Here is a 14770-nt window from a genome sequence, read left to right on the forward strand (position 1 = left end):
GAATGCAGCCAACCAGAAGACGCTGGGGATGGATGAATCTCTCTTTCATTATTGTCCCCTCCGGGTGGTGGGAAGTACACAGTGGAGAGACTTGAATCCAGAGGACATCGGGTGTAGATTTACCTGGGTGAATGACTTCTGTGTCCACCTTGGGAGGCTGTGAGGAGTCACTGATGTGGTCAAAGCAATTAGCCCCAAATCTGGTGCTTTGTTGAATGGCTGGTTGGCATTAGCCACTGTTGGGCTTGAGGGCTCAGATGAGGAAGTGAGGAGAAGCACTGGAAAGAGACTCAGATGCAAGATGGTGGTAGTAAAATGTTGACCCTTCAGTGCCTGCCCTGAGTTGTCCCTTCTCTCATGGGCTCCCCTTGCTGCGGTCTCAGGGCAGACCCTTTCTCCTATTTCCCATTGCCCTTTGCCTCAGGTCAGAAAGCAGAGTATTCACTCTCTGTCCAGGATGGAAAGAAACAAGGAGACAATGTGAGCAGGATTGTGTGGGATAATATGGCTGAAGGGGCATGGGGAGTGGGCATCTGCTCAGAGAAGTATTTGGTGGGTTTGATGTCTGCAGATTCCAGGTCACCTTCTACTTTTTTAAGTTGTCATGTGGAAGAATGAGACCACATTATGTTAACACAATTTCACAAATCACGATTAGAGTGTCCCAGACAGGAGAGAGGCATTATTGAGGGTGTATTGGAGGCTGAACCCTGGTTCACCAGTCTTAACCCCTTGGTATCTCTGATGCGAGAGGAAGGAGGTCCATTTGGTCGGGCTTTGAGTCTTACCTCCACCATTTGCATGCCCTTAGGTAGTCATTGACCTTTCAAGGCTCAGTTTCTAATTTGGAAAGTGGGGATAATGACTGTGCCCAGCCGCCAGGGTCGCCGTAAGAATGGCACGAGATACCACACGTCTGGCATGCCAGACATTCTCCATCGGCGTCCACGCTTCCACCGGCACTGCGGCCACAAACACGTCTTTCTCCATTGGTGGCGTTTCTCCCTTTTGCCATTGCATGTGCTGTCCCCTGTCTGAAACCTTCACTCAAATTCTTTACCCTTTTTTTTTTAATTTATTTTTGAGGGAGGGGGGCAGGAGGGGCAGACAGGGAGGAAAAGAGAGAATCCCAGGCAGGCTGTGCGCCTGCACAGACATGATCATGACCTGAGCCGAAACCAAGAGTCGGACGCTTAACCGACTGAGCCACCCAGGCGTCCCCCTGAATTCTTCACCTTTGACACCTGACTACTTCCAGCTCATCCTTCCAGAATCCTCTCAAGGGTCGCCCCCACCAAGAATGATAATACACTTAACTCAGCAACCATTAAATGTCAAACGCTCTTTTTAAGGGTTTTGCTGCTACTGTCCAACTTCACCCTCACGAGAGCCCTGCGAAGCCAGTCATGTCATCTGCTTGCACAGGTGAGGAAGCCAAGGCACAGGGAACACGACCCCAAGTCTGTCTGATTTCTGGAGCTGGTGCTCAGCCCGTCACTCCGCCCTGACTGCACAGCCAGTGCCCACCCTCTCCACCACCCTGGCCTCCGCGCCTTCTGTTGAAGCTGTGTTTGCCAGTCTGCCTCCTGACAAGCCGGCACCCCTGGGAGGGCAGAGCCAGGCTTCATTCTCTCTAGCCACAGGTGCTGGCAGCACATGGGCTTAGCTCAGTGAGGGATGACTGGCTCTCGTCCTTCTGGAAGCCTCGACCCCTCCCTGAAGCTCAGGGCCTCCCTGTTCTGGGCAGTCCACATGTTCATGCTGCTGTGGAGAGAAAATGCAGCACTTGATTCCATAATGAGCCATTCTGAGGGGGTTAAGAACTGGCCTTTTCAAAAAGCGAAACCCAACCCACCGCCTTATCAAATCAGTCCATCTCCACTTTGTTTTTCCATGTTTTCAGTTTGTAAATGGCCCGGTTTGTCAACCTTCATGTTTCATGCTCTGCCGTAAAACCAGGCAGGGCTACTGGTGGAGGGGGCTGGTGGGAGAGGAAATGATGAGGAAGGTCGTGTCACCAGGGCCTGGAGGGACCTCAGGGTGGGATCAAAGTGGCTTGGGTCCATGCCAGCATGGGCCCCTGCTCTGGGAGAAGAGGCCTGCCTCCCCTTGTCATGGAGCAGCAATGTGTGTATACCTTGCTGCGTGCCCTGCTTGCAGTTGCCCGGCTCTGTGCCCTCCATTCCAGACAGCAAACCACTTTTTGTCAGATCAAAGGAAGGAGGAGCCAAAAGTGATAGCAGGGCCTATCAGACCCTTTTCAGTCACCCTTCAGGGACCAGGGGCTCCTCGGGTCTCCCTAGGGTCACCCCTCTGCCCCTCCTCAATCCCAGGCAGCACACAGGAGGGCCGAGCCTGGCTGGAAGTGTGGGCTCTGGCAGAGAAGCGCAGGGCGGGGACTGGGGTGCTGTGTGGCCACACTCCCGTGTGAGCACGCGTGCACAGACGGAGGATGGCAGCGTGGCTGTGACCTCACTAGTCATCAGCCCAAGGGTTCTGAGACCCCAGTCAACAGATCTGGGTCGGGCGGCCTGCATCAGAATCACCTGGGTTCTTGTTGCAAATGCTGGTTTCTGGCTGTGCTGCGGGAAATCCTCACTCAGCAGTTACAGCCTCTCCCGGAGGTTTGAAGCACAACCAGATTTGCGACGTTGATCTGGTCCAGGACCAGACTTACCCAAGTAAGTCTGTAAGTAAGGACCTGACTTAGCCAAGGTCCACAGCAGCTGGTCAGTGGCCGGGTTGGGACCCCTCCAAGCCTGTGTACTTTCTACGGTTTATACATGTTTGGGACTGGGGGCATGTGTCTGAATCTAATAGAAACCAAACTAAATTCCTTTTGGTTTATCTGTAGTTTTCTATGATTCATGCTTAGTCTTTGTTCATTTATGTAAACCACTGAGAATTGACATTATGTGTATATTCTTCCAATCTGAGCTCTTTCAAGTAACTGAGCTTCCACTCGGGTGTCCTCCCCTCATCCTCTGTGCCATCAGGGCTCCAGGTGGTCCATTCCCCTCCCCATTCTGTCTTTCCCCTACTTGTGCGGCTAGGACCCTCTCGCTCTTGCTCAGTGGCCCTGAGGGGACTACTGCTCCCCTGGGCCTGGTCTGGGGCTTGGAAAAGGCTTGGGCTTGAAAGGGGCTGGACCCTCCTTGAATGAAGCCCAGAAGAAGGTCAGTGGCCCTGACTCACCTCCGATTCCAGGGGGATTGCTTTTTCAGACACATCTGAGATAGTGGCTCAGAAAGCCCTACAGCTTGATGACCGGATGTCAATTCAGTTCAGCTCAACAACCGCTTATGAAAGGCCTCCTGGGAGGCCATTGTTTCCTTGTTGATTTTTTGATTAGATGATCTGTCCATTGCTGTGAGTGGGGTGTTGAAGTCTCCTACTATTATGGTATTACTATCGATAAGTTTCTTTATGTTTGTGATTGATTTGTATATTTGGGTGCTGCCACATTTGGTGCATAAATGCTTACAATTGTTAGGTCTTCTTGGTGGATAGACCCCTTGATTATGATATAATGCCCTTCTGCATCTATTGATATAGTCTTTATTTTAAAGTCTAGATTGTCTGATATAAGCATGGCTACTCCAGCTTTCTTTTGTTGACCATTAGCATGATAGATGGTTCTCCATCCCCTTATTTTCAATCTGAAGGTTTCTTTAAGTCTAAAGTGGGCCTCTTGTAAATAGCATATAGATGGATATTGTTTTCTTATCCATTCTATTACCCCATGTCTTTTGATTGGAGCATTGAATCCATTGACATTTAGAGCAAGTACTGAAAGATACGAATTTATTGCCATTATGATACTTGTAGAGTTGGAGTTTCTGGTGGTGTTCTCTCACCCTTTCTAATCTTTGTTGCTTTTGGTATCTATCTATTTATCTATCTATCTCTATATCTATCTATATCTATATCTATATCGAGATATAGATATAGATATATATAGATATTTTTTCGTCTTTTCTTCCCTCAGAGAGTCTCCCTTAACATTTCTTGCACGGCTGGTTTAGTGGTCACAAACTCCTTTAATTTTTGTTTGGGAAATTTTTTATCTCTCCTTCCATTCTGAATGACAGCCTTGCTGGATAAAGAATTCTTGGGTGCATATTTTTCTGATTCAGCACATTGAATATATCCTGCTACTCCTTTCTGGCCTCCCGCGTTTCTGTGGATAGGTTGTGCAAACCTGATCTGTCTTCCCTTGTAGGTTAGGGACTTTTTTTCCCTTGCTGCTTTCATGATTCTCTCCTTGCCTGAGTATTTTGTGAATTTGACTATGATATGCCTTGTTGATGGTCAGTTTTTGTTGAATCTAATGGGGGTCCTCTGTGCTTCCTGGATTTTGATGTCTGTGTCTTTCCCCAAGTTAGGAAAGTTTTCTGCTATGGTTTGCTCACATAACCCTTCTACCCCTATTTCTCTCTCTTCCTCTTCTGGGACCCCTATGATTCTGATGTTGTTCCTTTTTAATGAGTCACTGATTTCTCTAATTCTTAAATCGTGCTCTTTTTCCTTAATCCCCCTCTTTTTTTCTGCTTCATTTTTCTCTATAAGTTTGTCCTCTATATCGCTGATTCTCTGTTCTGCCTCATCCATCCTTGCCACTGCGGCATCCATCCATGATTGCAGCTCAGTTATAGCATTTTTTTATTTCATCCTGACTAGTTTTTACTTCTTTTATCGCCACAGAAAGGGATTCTAGTCTGTTTTTGACTCCAGCTAGTATTCTTATTATTGTGATTCTAAATTCTGGTTCAGACATCTTGCTTGTATCTGTGTTGGCTAAATCCCTGGCTGTTGTTTCTTCGTGCTCTTTCTTTTGGTATGAATTCTTTCATTTTGTCATTTTGAAGGGAGAAAAGGAATTGATGAGGCAGAAAAATTAAAATTAATAAAATTAAAACTAAAAATATTAAAACTAAAACACACACACAGACACATAAATCCAATAAATGATGCTAGGTCCTAGGTGTGTTTTGGTCTAGGTGTTGAAAGTGGTTTGACAGATTAGAGAAAAAAAGAGGGATGGGGGGAAAGGAAATTGTTTGAGAATTTGAAAAAAATGAATACACTGAAGTAGACTAAAAAGAGATGATGGGAGTAAAATGAATTTGAAAAATTTATACAAGAGTAAACAATATAATAGAAAAAAAAGAAAAATGTTTTTAATTAAAATTAAAAATGAATTTTTTTCTTTCTGTATCCAAGAAAAAAGAAATGAAAAAGAAAAAAGAGGGGAAAAAAAAGGAAATAGTTTGAAAATTTGAAAAAGTGAATACACTGTAGTAGACTAAAATAAAATGATGGAAGTAAATGGAATTTGAAAAAAAATTACATAAAAACAAAAAATATAGTAAAAGTAAAGAAAAATATTTTAATGGAAATTGAAAATAAAAATGAAGTTTTTCTCTTTCTGCATTCAAGAAAAAGAAATGAGAGAAAAAAGAAAAAGAAAATTGAATAGATTGACCTAACAGATTGAAATAGGACGGAAATTACTTCGTTTTCCCCTAGAAGTCAGACTATGAAGCGCTTTATAGTCCATAAACTAAGCAGGCGGTAAGACTTGTGTTCTTGAAGAGCGAGATTGGCCCAGTTGGGTGGGGCTCAGCGTAATGGCTCCATTCTCCATGGCGCTGCTAGCCTACTGGGGTAGACTGTTGTGCCACTCGTAGGTGCGTATTCACATGCACAAGGGGGGTGAAAATGGCGTCACCCAGCTACCTAGTCTCTAGTATCAGAACTCTGTTCTCCCCAATCCGCAATCGTGCACCCGTCCTCCATCTTCAGCTTTCTTCAACTCCCTGCTTTTTCACTGGCCATGACCAAGCCCCAGGCAGAACCTCTCTCCTGAGTTTTATCTCAGATGCGGCTCTTTGCCCTGGCCCCTTGCTTCTGAAGTACTGCTTTGACCCGTTCCACCCCTCACTGAGCAATGGCCAAATGTCGGCTGCACCCAGGAACCCTTGCTGGACTCTGCTGCTGCCAGACTGTGGCCAGGTGCCAGCCCGCCCCAGAAAAAGTTCGCGAGATAGTGTAGCAGCAGCGTTTCAGGGATTCTCACAACACACATCTGGCACCAGGCTTCACCCTTAACGACCTTGTTCCAGCACCAGCAAATGTGGGCATTCTTTGGGGTCTGCTGGGACCAGGGGGCCTCAACAGTTTCTACCAAATGTCCTTCCAGCCATGGAACCGCTTTTCCCCGTGTGGCCCAAGAACCTCCTGGACCCCACTCTACTCCTGGGGATTCACCCTTTCCACCAGAGCACCGCCCGGTATTGAGCTGCAGAGTTGCAGACTCTGTGCTCCCCTTGTTTACAGTTTTAATGGAATTTAAACCTTCTTCTTTCTCCTTTTTCCCTTTTTAGTTTAGTCCCTGCAGCTGTTTCCAATTTTCCACTTTCTCTCCAGCTGCCTTTGGGGAGGGGTGCTTTTCCTGTATTCGACCCCCACCCCCTGCGGTCTCTGTCCTCTGTCTCCCCGCAAAAGCTGCTCCCTGCCCACTGCAGCTTCTCGCTCCCCAAGTTCCCCTCTCCACACCACGTACCTGCTGAGTTCTGTGGTTCAGGTTGTGCAGATTGTTGTGTTAATCCTCCAATCAGATTTTTAGGTGTGCAGGATGGTTTAGTGTTGGTCTGGCTGTATTTCATGGATGTGAGACACACAAAAAACTTCCATGCTGTTCCGCCATCTTGGCTCCTCCCTTCCAAGTACCGTTTCTAATGAATGTATATCCTTTAGCACCATCATAACATCGAAATATAAATCAGGGCCCATCTGTTCACTCTGTGTGAACATATAGTTCAGAAGCATATCAGTTGTGCATAGAGAAGTCCACTTGTAATCTCTCGCTCTCCATGGGACCATGAATATCAGACACAGATGTGTGTGTGTGTGTGTGTGTGTGTGTGTGTGTGTGTGTTGAGGGGTGGCATACACATCATTTCTTTCACCCTAGCATGGGCTCACAAACAGGGAAATGGCTGTAATTTATTCACTGACATATTCAGTGAGTCACTGACCACTGATTAAGCACTATATATATTAGGCATGACACCAAAGATGAAAAATAAAAAACTGAATAAAGCATTGTGCCTGCCTTGAGAGAGCTTCCCCCAAAGGAAAAGACAAATAAGCAAAGTGTTTCTTTTCACAAGGGTTGCAGTGATCTTTGATGGAGGTCTGTGTGGCTGCCCCATGTTTGCTACCAGCAGGGTCTTTGATCCGGGGTGGGGAGAGAAGCTCGTTGGGAGTACATGACACCTAAGCTAAATCCTGAAGCTCACATAGGAGTCAGGTTGAATGGATGGGGCAGGAGATGAGATTGAATGGAGCTTCAAGTAGGTGAAGAGGGCTTTTTCGGAACCTGAGATTACTCAGTAAGGACGGAGCATATAGAGTGACCGAGGGGTGGGAGGCAGGAGAGTTAATCATGCAGCTTTGTCCATCCACTAGGGGGCGATGGAAACCCAGAACCCCACACTCTGGCTCAGCAGCAGGGTTAGAGATAGGAGGCAGCATCTGACTGGAACACAGCATAGGAAATGGCCTTCTCATCCACGAAGGTGATGCACAAATACAAAGGGCACCCCATCCCCCACATGGGGGTGGATTTCAGTGTTTTCCAGAGGGGTTTCTAGGGAACACTACTCTTTCAAAACAGGGAGTCTAGGGGAAAGCGTTCAAGAAATGCCATATGCAGTAGTCTCCTCTTAGACATTCATCAAAGACACATTAACATGGTAAGACTCTGAGAAGTCCTGCAGTAAAGCAGCCAATTTACCATTGTGATGTGGCTCAAGTTTATTTTATCTTGAGATTTATTCCCCCTCAAGATCCCTGTTAAAACATCATGGAACACTTTAGAAAAGCTGGATAGACTTATCCTCAGGCCTCTGTTCATTGCCTGGTCAGAGCAGACAGCACCCTGGGTTCGGGGTCTCGGGGTCTCGCCTCTCATTCCTAGAGTGCCTGGTGCTGGCAGCACAGACCTCATCATTGTGAGTCACGGGGCCACCCCTGCCCACTCAGATATGAAATACTTGGCCAAATGCATGGACATGGCTGCCTCTGAGGTGAATCTTCCCAGACCAACTTCTCCAAAAACGTGGGTGACATTAGTAAGCGGAACCCCAGACCCCAGGTCAGCACAGCTGTCAGACCACATCACCCCCGTGTCCCCAAGGGGGTTACTGGTTTTACTCATTGATCCTCAAAGGAGGGTTCGGGCATTTTTGCAGGGCAGGAAGCTCTTTCCTGGTTCATCTGTCCATCGGATGGGCCAGTGCCGTTCAGGTGGGGCTGCCGCCAGTGACAGCAGCACTAGGGTGACCCTTTGGGATAAGCCAAGAGGCTTCAGAAGAGTCAGCACAGAGCCAGAAGTCCCCGTCTCCTTCCACGGAGAGCCCCAGCCCAGGAGGGCTGAGCTGCCCCCACCCATGTGGCTACAACATCTAAAGACGTTGCCTGGGTCAGGCCGGGCCCCCAGCCCTTAGTCCAGGATGCACAGGGCATCTGGTTGAAAAGCAGAGGATACGCTGCCCCTCACAAACGTCCACCACAGGTGCATATTACAGCCTTTGTCAGCCTACTGGTGTACTTCACTGTACAGCCTCTTGGGATCAGCTTTGTGTTGCCCCCTCAATACTTGAAGAAGTGCTTCCTTTTCTTTAGTCTTAGAATATCTCACTTCACGTTCAAGAGCTACCTTAACCTTTGATGTTGAGAGAGTTGCTCAGAGGACCATGTGTGTTCCAAGCCAGCCCCTTCCTTTATACCATTGACTACATCTGTCGTTCATCTTTTCCAGGCAGAGAACATTCTCCCATTGATTCATTAGCTCATGTGTGTCTTTTATTCATTTATTTATGCCACAAATTATTTATGGAGGGCCCTCCAGGTACCAGGCATTTTCTAAGTGCTCGAAATAATGGACAAAACATACAATCCCTGTTTTCTTAGGGTAGACAATTTTTTTTTAATAGAAGATACAATGTGACATGCCAAATACTGTTCTAGGACCTCAGGGAGATTTCAGAGTTATAGGCGTCAACAACTGGTATCATGATTGGGAATGGCTGCTTACAAGGAACAGAGCCCTACTCCACCTCAAGTAAAAACAGGATGATACCGTTAAAAACCAGGCGTCCTGCAGGACAAAAGGCAGGAAATGAGCAGTCAGCTCAGGCCACCAACTCTTGAGTACATGTGCGTTCTCACTCATCCTTTCTCTCTTCCTCCCTCTTTTCTCACTCCCCCCTCTCTTCCCACCTTCCTTCCTTCTTCCCATCTTCCCTCCTCCCCTCTGTAAGAAGGGATGTGCCTGGGGGAGGAAAAGGATGGCAGGGCTACCGCAGGTGGACACAGGCCAGAGAGTAGTTAAGGCAGAAGAGAAGTTGGAGCACAGAAAAGGTGGTTGGTGTTGGGAAGCCAGAGGTAACTTAGACCTCCATGGAATCAGGGAAGCCTTCCTGGAAGAGGTGCTATTTGAGCTGGGTCTTGGTGTTAGGGGGATTTGGATGCCCAGTGGAGAGCAGGGGTCATTCCCAGAACAGAGCACAGGGGGCAGAAGTGGGGAGGGAGGTGGAAGTCTGGTACCTCAGAGCGGGAGGAGCAGGGAAGGTCCTGTTCCTTCTATTTATCATCCCTCCATCCCCGTGATGCCTCTCATTGGCTTTCTCTTCAGGTTGTTTTCCTGAGTCCCACAGCTTGGATCTGCAGGCTAGACTATAGAAGTAGATAGGATATGGCTGAAGGGAACCAGGGGAGGTGGGGTTGTTAAATCACCACTGGGCAGGGCAGGGCTGGGAGAAATACTGCCCAGCACAGGTCAGAAAGTCATGCACTGTGACCCAAGGAATGTAAAGACTTAACCAGGTGGCAAGAGGAGCGGCCGCATCCCACCCACCTGTTAGTGACCCAAGTGTAGAGTCATCCGGCATCAGGAGCCTTGATGGAGAAATCAGGTGACAGGTGTGAGCCAACGATTTGTTGATTGCATCTAGCAACTCAGTGTGTTGGACTCCTCTGTATTTATGGGCGCTGTAAAATCAATCTCGTCGGTCAGACCGGAGAACCTAATGAGTGGTGCCATCAGAGAGCTCTGGCCAGGGGGCTTCCTGGAGGAGAGGGTGAGTTATAAACCATCTGCACCTGGAGGTTAAAAAGGCAGAGGCCTTGAGATGGTGGGGGAAGGAGGGTTCATGTTAAGCATCGACAGTGGGCCTGTGCTTTCACATAAGTAATCTTGTGTTGGCTTTACACCAAGTCACAATAGTGGGGATTTTCCCCACTCTTCAAGGAGGAAATAGACTCTGAAGGTAAGATGCCTGCCTGAGGTCACACAGCTAGGTGGCAGGGCTGAGATTTCTTTCTGACCTCAAAGCCTGTGGTCCTGGCATGCTACTATGTGTGCCTCTCCAAGACCTGCAAGTCCTGTGGCAGGTCCTTGGGGCAGGTTCTGGGTTGGTCCGAGGCTGCCCGCACAGGGCGCAGGGGTTTCCAGGTTGTGGTGATGGAAAAGCTGCTGCTCCCTTACACAGGCCTCTCCTCTGCTTCTCGGTGATCTCAGGACTGGTCCTCGGACCGGTGATTTATATAAAATAGACAACCTATTGCAGGTGGCTTCCCACAAGTTGAGATGTGGGATGGGTCAAACGTGTCCCTGAGCGCATCCACCACACTCAATGTAAGCCAGAAATTATACAGCTTGCCTATAATCAGAGGTCAGCACCGGGGAAAGCCCTGTAATTTATGGCTCTTGCTCTACTCAGAACCAGATTCATGGACAGTTTGCTGACTGTCCATCCTTTGCATGAAGCACTGTCATCATCAGTAAGTACCTGTTGGACGTTTCATGGGTCTGGGGTTTGATGACTTGGGTACAAGTCCCTTATAGCAAACTTCTATTTTAGGTGACATTTAGCTACCCTGAAACCTTGGTTTTCCTCTTCTCTAAAATGGCAATGTGTCCCAGTGACTTTACAGTGCTGCTGTAAGGAATACATGAAGTGATGTTAAAGTGCCTTACGAACCATCCAAATGGCTGTTGGTATTAGGACAAGCTCGTGTGCAAGGCCGTGGGCTCTTCCCCCGTGAGCAGCCTGAGGATGGGGAGGGCTTCTGTGTGAGACTTGCTTTTGCTTTCACGGCGAGCTGAATTTCATTTCACCAGATCTGCAGGTGGCAATGGCAGTCTTAGCTGTGGCCCTGCCTGGGGATTTGTCTGAACTTTCTTACCCTGCAATGTGGTGTAGACCAGGAGTGCTCAAATTTCCATGCAGAAGAGTCACCTGGAAAGCTTGTTACAGATTCAAGGGCTTCCTGTTGGGAGGTTCTAATACAGCAGGTCTGAGACGAATGATTTCTGTAAAGCCCAGGTGACCCTGGACTGCAGGCAGGGGCCCAACTCAGGCACTGGGACAGTCTCCTGGAAGGAGGCCATCTGGCACCTCCAGCCTCGTGGCGTGTGGGGATGGAGAGACTGAGGTTTGTTCCTCTTGAAGAGGATGACAACAGGAGTCCCTTCCTTGCTGTGGGCAAGCTGGGAATGAGTGTCCTGGAAAAGGCAGGTGTGGGCAGTTCCCTGAGCAAAGCCCGGGATGGCGCTGGAGGGATGCGAGCCCTCTGGGAGCCGCAGCCCTTGGCGGGGCGCTGACAGCCTGACGGCCGATGGGCTGAGCTTTGCTGTCCTTCTGTCTCACTCCAGATCGTGTTCCGGAAGATCAGCGACGTGAAGCGGGAGGAGGAAGAGCGCATGAAACGCAAGAATGAGGCCCCCCTGATCTTGCCCCCGGACCACCCTGTCCGGAGACTCTTCCAGAGGTTCCGACAGCAGAAGGAGGCCCGGCTGGCCGCGGAGAGAGGCGGCCGCGACCCGGACGACCAGGATGTGGAGAAGGGCGGTGCCATCCCCGAGCACGCGGCCAACCACAGCCTGGTGAAGGCCAGTGTGGTCACCGTGCGTGAGAGCCCCGCCACGCCCGTGGCCTTCCAGGCGGCCTCCACAGCGGCGGTGTCGGACCATGGCCGGCTGCACGCGCCCGGCGCTGAGTGCCTGGGCTCCAGGGCAGCGGGCGGCGACTGCGCCAGGCGCAAAGGCTGGGCCCGCTTCAAGGATGCCTGCGGCAAGGGCGAGGACTGGAGCCAGGTGGCCAAAGCCGAGTCCATGGAGACGCTCCCCGACAGGACCAAGGCGTCCGGAGAGGCCACCCTCAAGAAGACAGACTCTTGTGACAGCGGCATCACCAAGAGCGATCTGCGCCTGGACAACGTCGGTGAGGCCAGGAGCCCTCAGGACCGGAGCCCCATCCTGGCGGAGGTCAAGCATTCTTTCTACCCCATCCCCGAGCAGACGCTGCAGGCCACGGTCCTGGAGGTGAAGCACGAGTTGAAGGAGGACATCAAGGCCTTGAACACCAAAATGACAAATCTTGAGAAACAGCTCTCTGAGATACTCAGGATATTAACTTCCAGAAGATCCTCTCAGTCTCCCCAGGAGCTGTTTGAAATATCGAGGCCCCAGTCCCCAGAATCAGAGAGAGACATTTTCGGAGCAAGCTGAGTGGTCTAAAAAAAGAGTCAAAGACCAAAACCCACCGCCCTTCCCTGGACACCATCCCCACCACACACACCTACATGACCAACAACTTCCAAAGTAGGCTTTCCTGACAGAAAATCAAAGTGGGACCAGTCGCTTAGGCAAGCGCGCTCTTTCTCTATCTGGGCACAGATACGGGAAGAGGCGTGTGTTACCACCCTGCTAGATGACAGCTGTTTTCCAGCTGTCTGCACAATTTTGGAAGAGGGGGCATGCTGAGGGTATTTTCCTTCATTTTTAATTTTTTTACTGCCACGATATTTGTAAAAGATGACAACCCACCAGAAAAGAAGAGCAGCTATTTGGGGATTGGTGGGAAAGCACTGGAGAACCCCTCATGTATATACCAGACTGGGCTCCTTCACCAAGACCCCAAAGACTGCGGTGGGCACAGGGATTTCCCAGCATTCCCTGTCCTTGTACAGCCCATGTCTGTTGTCACCTTATATTTTCCCACAGTCATCATTTGTAACAAGCTCGGGACAAGGAGAGTTTGAGGGCCAGAGAGGTTAGGGCCTTGTGACTTTCTGTCTTTAAGGCCGGAAAGCAGGGAGGTGCTCTGGGCGCCTCCTCGGCTCTCCTTTCCCAAGTGTAAGAGCTGCACGGGGCCCTTCAGGAGGCAGAGAATCTCTGGGCTGTGGTCGGCAGCCTGCTGTCACAGGAGAGGCCTCAGATGAACCTCTGGCCCTGCTCCATGCCACTGGCCTCATTGTATGGGCCCCTTTGCTTCTTTTCCTTCTCGGCCTCTTCCCAAGTGTTCCTGTGGCATTTCTCAGGGTGTGGGGCACCGGCAGGAAGGGTGATGAGCCCAGAGTTGCTTTACTAGCAAAGCAGACACACAGACACACACATACAACCTCAGAAAAACGATTGTAGCAAGTCCTCTGTTTATATTATGATTCTCACCGGGATTGATGGCCCTTCAGCAGTTTGCATTATGTCCATTGCATGGGGTCGTTATAGGACACTTGGGAGCCATGGTTAAGATTAACCTCTCTTTCTTTTACTAAAGTCAGTAGGATTTCAAGAAAAACCGTGAAGATGTCAGGGTCACGGTTGTACTTGCTTCAGGAACAGAAGGAGAATGAGGTGGCAGGTTCTCAAGCTGTGTGAGGTGATGGACAGAGACGGCCATGGAGCTGTGGGCCCAGAGAAGGTCTGAGCTCAGAGGGACAGTCACAGAGCCACCTGTGGGTCATCCAGGTCCCTATGCCATGATGCTTGGGGACACTCCATGGCCTCCTAGTCACCTGGGGTCAGATTATTCACGTGCTCCTTTCAATGGCATCGGAGAAAGGAAAGAGGGCCCTCCCAGGCAGAGTGGAGCTAGCTCAGGGGTTATGCCCTGCCCTGACAGTTGACAAGCAGGGTTGGAAGTTCAGCTCTAAGAACTAGCTTGGAGAGAGTAGAATTAGGACCTGGACTATTGGTGACAGCAGGGACCCAGCCAGGGCGCTGGCTTTCTGCATGTGTCACACTGCAGCACCCTCACCCTTAGCGCTTGGTGTAGCTTAGCTGTACAAATCCAGAACCGGTGTTAATCCCCTCAGTACCGAAGGGGACCTGCCAGGCTGGCACTTGCCCTACCAAAGATAGAATTTCTGAAGGCCTCCTGTCTGGGCCCATCTCTCCCCTCGGCCCTTTGGTCCTGTTCGGTGGCCATGGCAGGTCCCAGGACGTGGCCCTCAGTTGTCTGGGCAAAATGGGGCTGTCCTCTCCTGGCTGCCAGCATTGGTGCAGATGGCCCTGGGGAACAGAGTCCAGGGGGTCAAGGGAAGGGCCCTTCCCCAGGGGTCCCCGTACACTTATGCAGCTTCTCATGGGAGGCTTACCGGGTGGCCGCTGGTTTCCTGAGGCTGCAACATTATTAGATTTAGCCTCAGATGGCAGCATACAAATAGGAGGAAGTGTAACTTCCCAAGGCCAAGTCTTAACTGTTTGTGACTCTAGATAAAGCACTGAGACTTTCAGTCTCTTTGAGAAGCTGCCAACTAGTCCAGAGGCTATAAAATATCTGGAATCCCATCTGCCCCCAGAATGTTCTAGTTTGCTGTTCCTTAAATGTGCTCATTAGCCTGCTTCTAAAGTTTAGTACCCACTACTTTTAAGTCAGGGCAAGGGCCCTGGATGACTCTATCATCCAGCTTCAGAAGC

The 14770-nt window shown here is 49.6% G+C and overlaps 1 protein-coding gene across 2 annotated transcripts in view; it reads left to right on the forward strand.

Annotated features, from left to right (window-relative positions):
* KCNH1 (potassium voltage-gated channel subfamily H member 1) overlaps positions 1-14770 on the forward strand; it is a 462687-nt gene extending 447917 nt beyond the window's left edge. For both annotated transcript variants that reach the window (XM_042926295.1, XM_042926297.1), the window contains one exon: positions 11726-14770. In XM_042926295.1, the coding sequence (XP_042782229.1) occupies positions 11726-12580 (855 nt within the window). In that variant the 3' untranslated portion in view covers positions 12581-14770. The remainder of the gene's footprint in view (positions 1-11725) is intronic.

The sequence above is a fragment of the Panthera leo genome, chromosome F3 (genome assembly GCF_018350215.1).
Source record: "Panthera leo isolate Ple1 chromosome F3, P.leo_Ple1_pat1.1, whole genome shotgun sequence".
Taxonomy (NCBI): Eukaryota; Metazoa; Chordata; class Mammalia; order Carnivora; family Felidae; genus Panthera; species Panthera leo.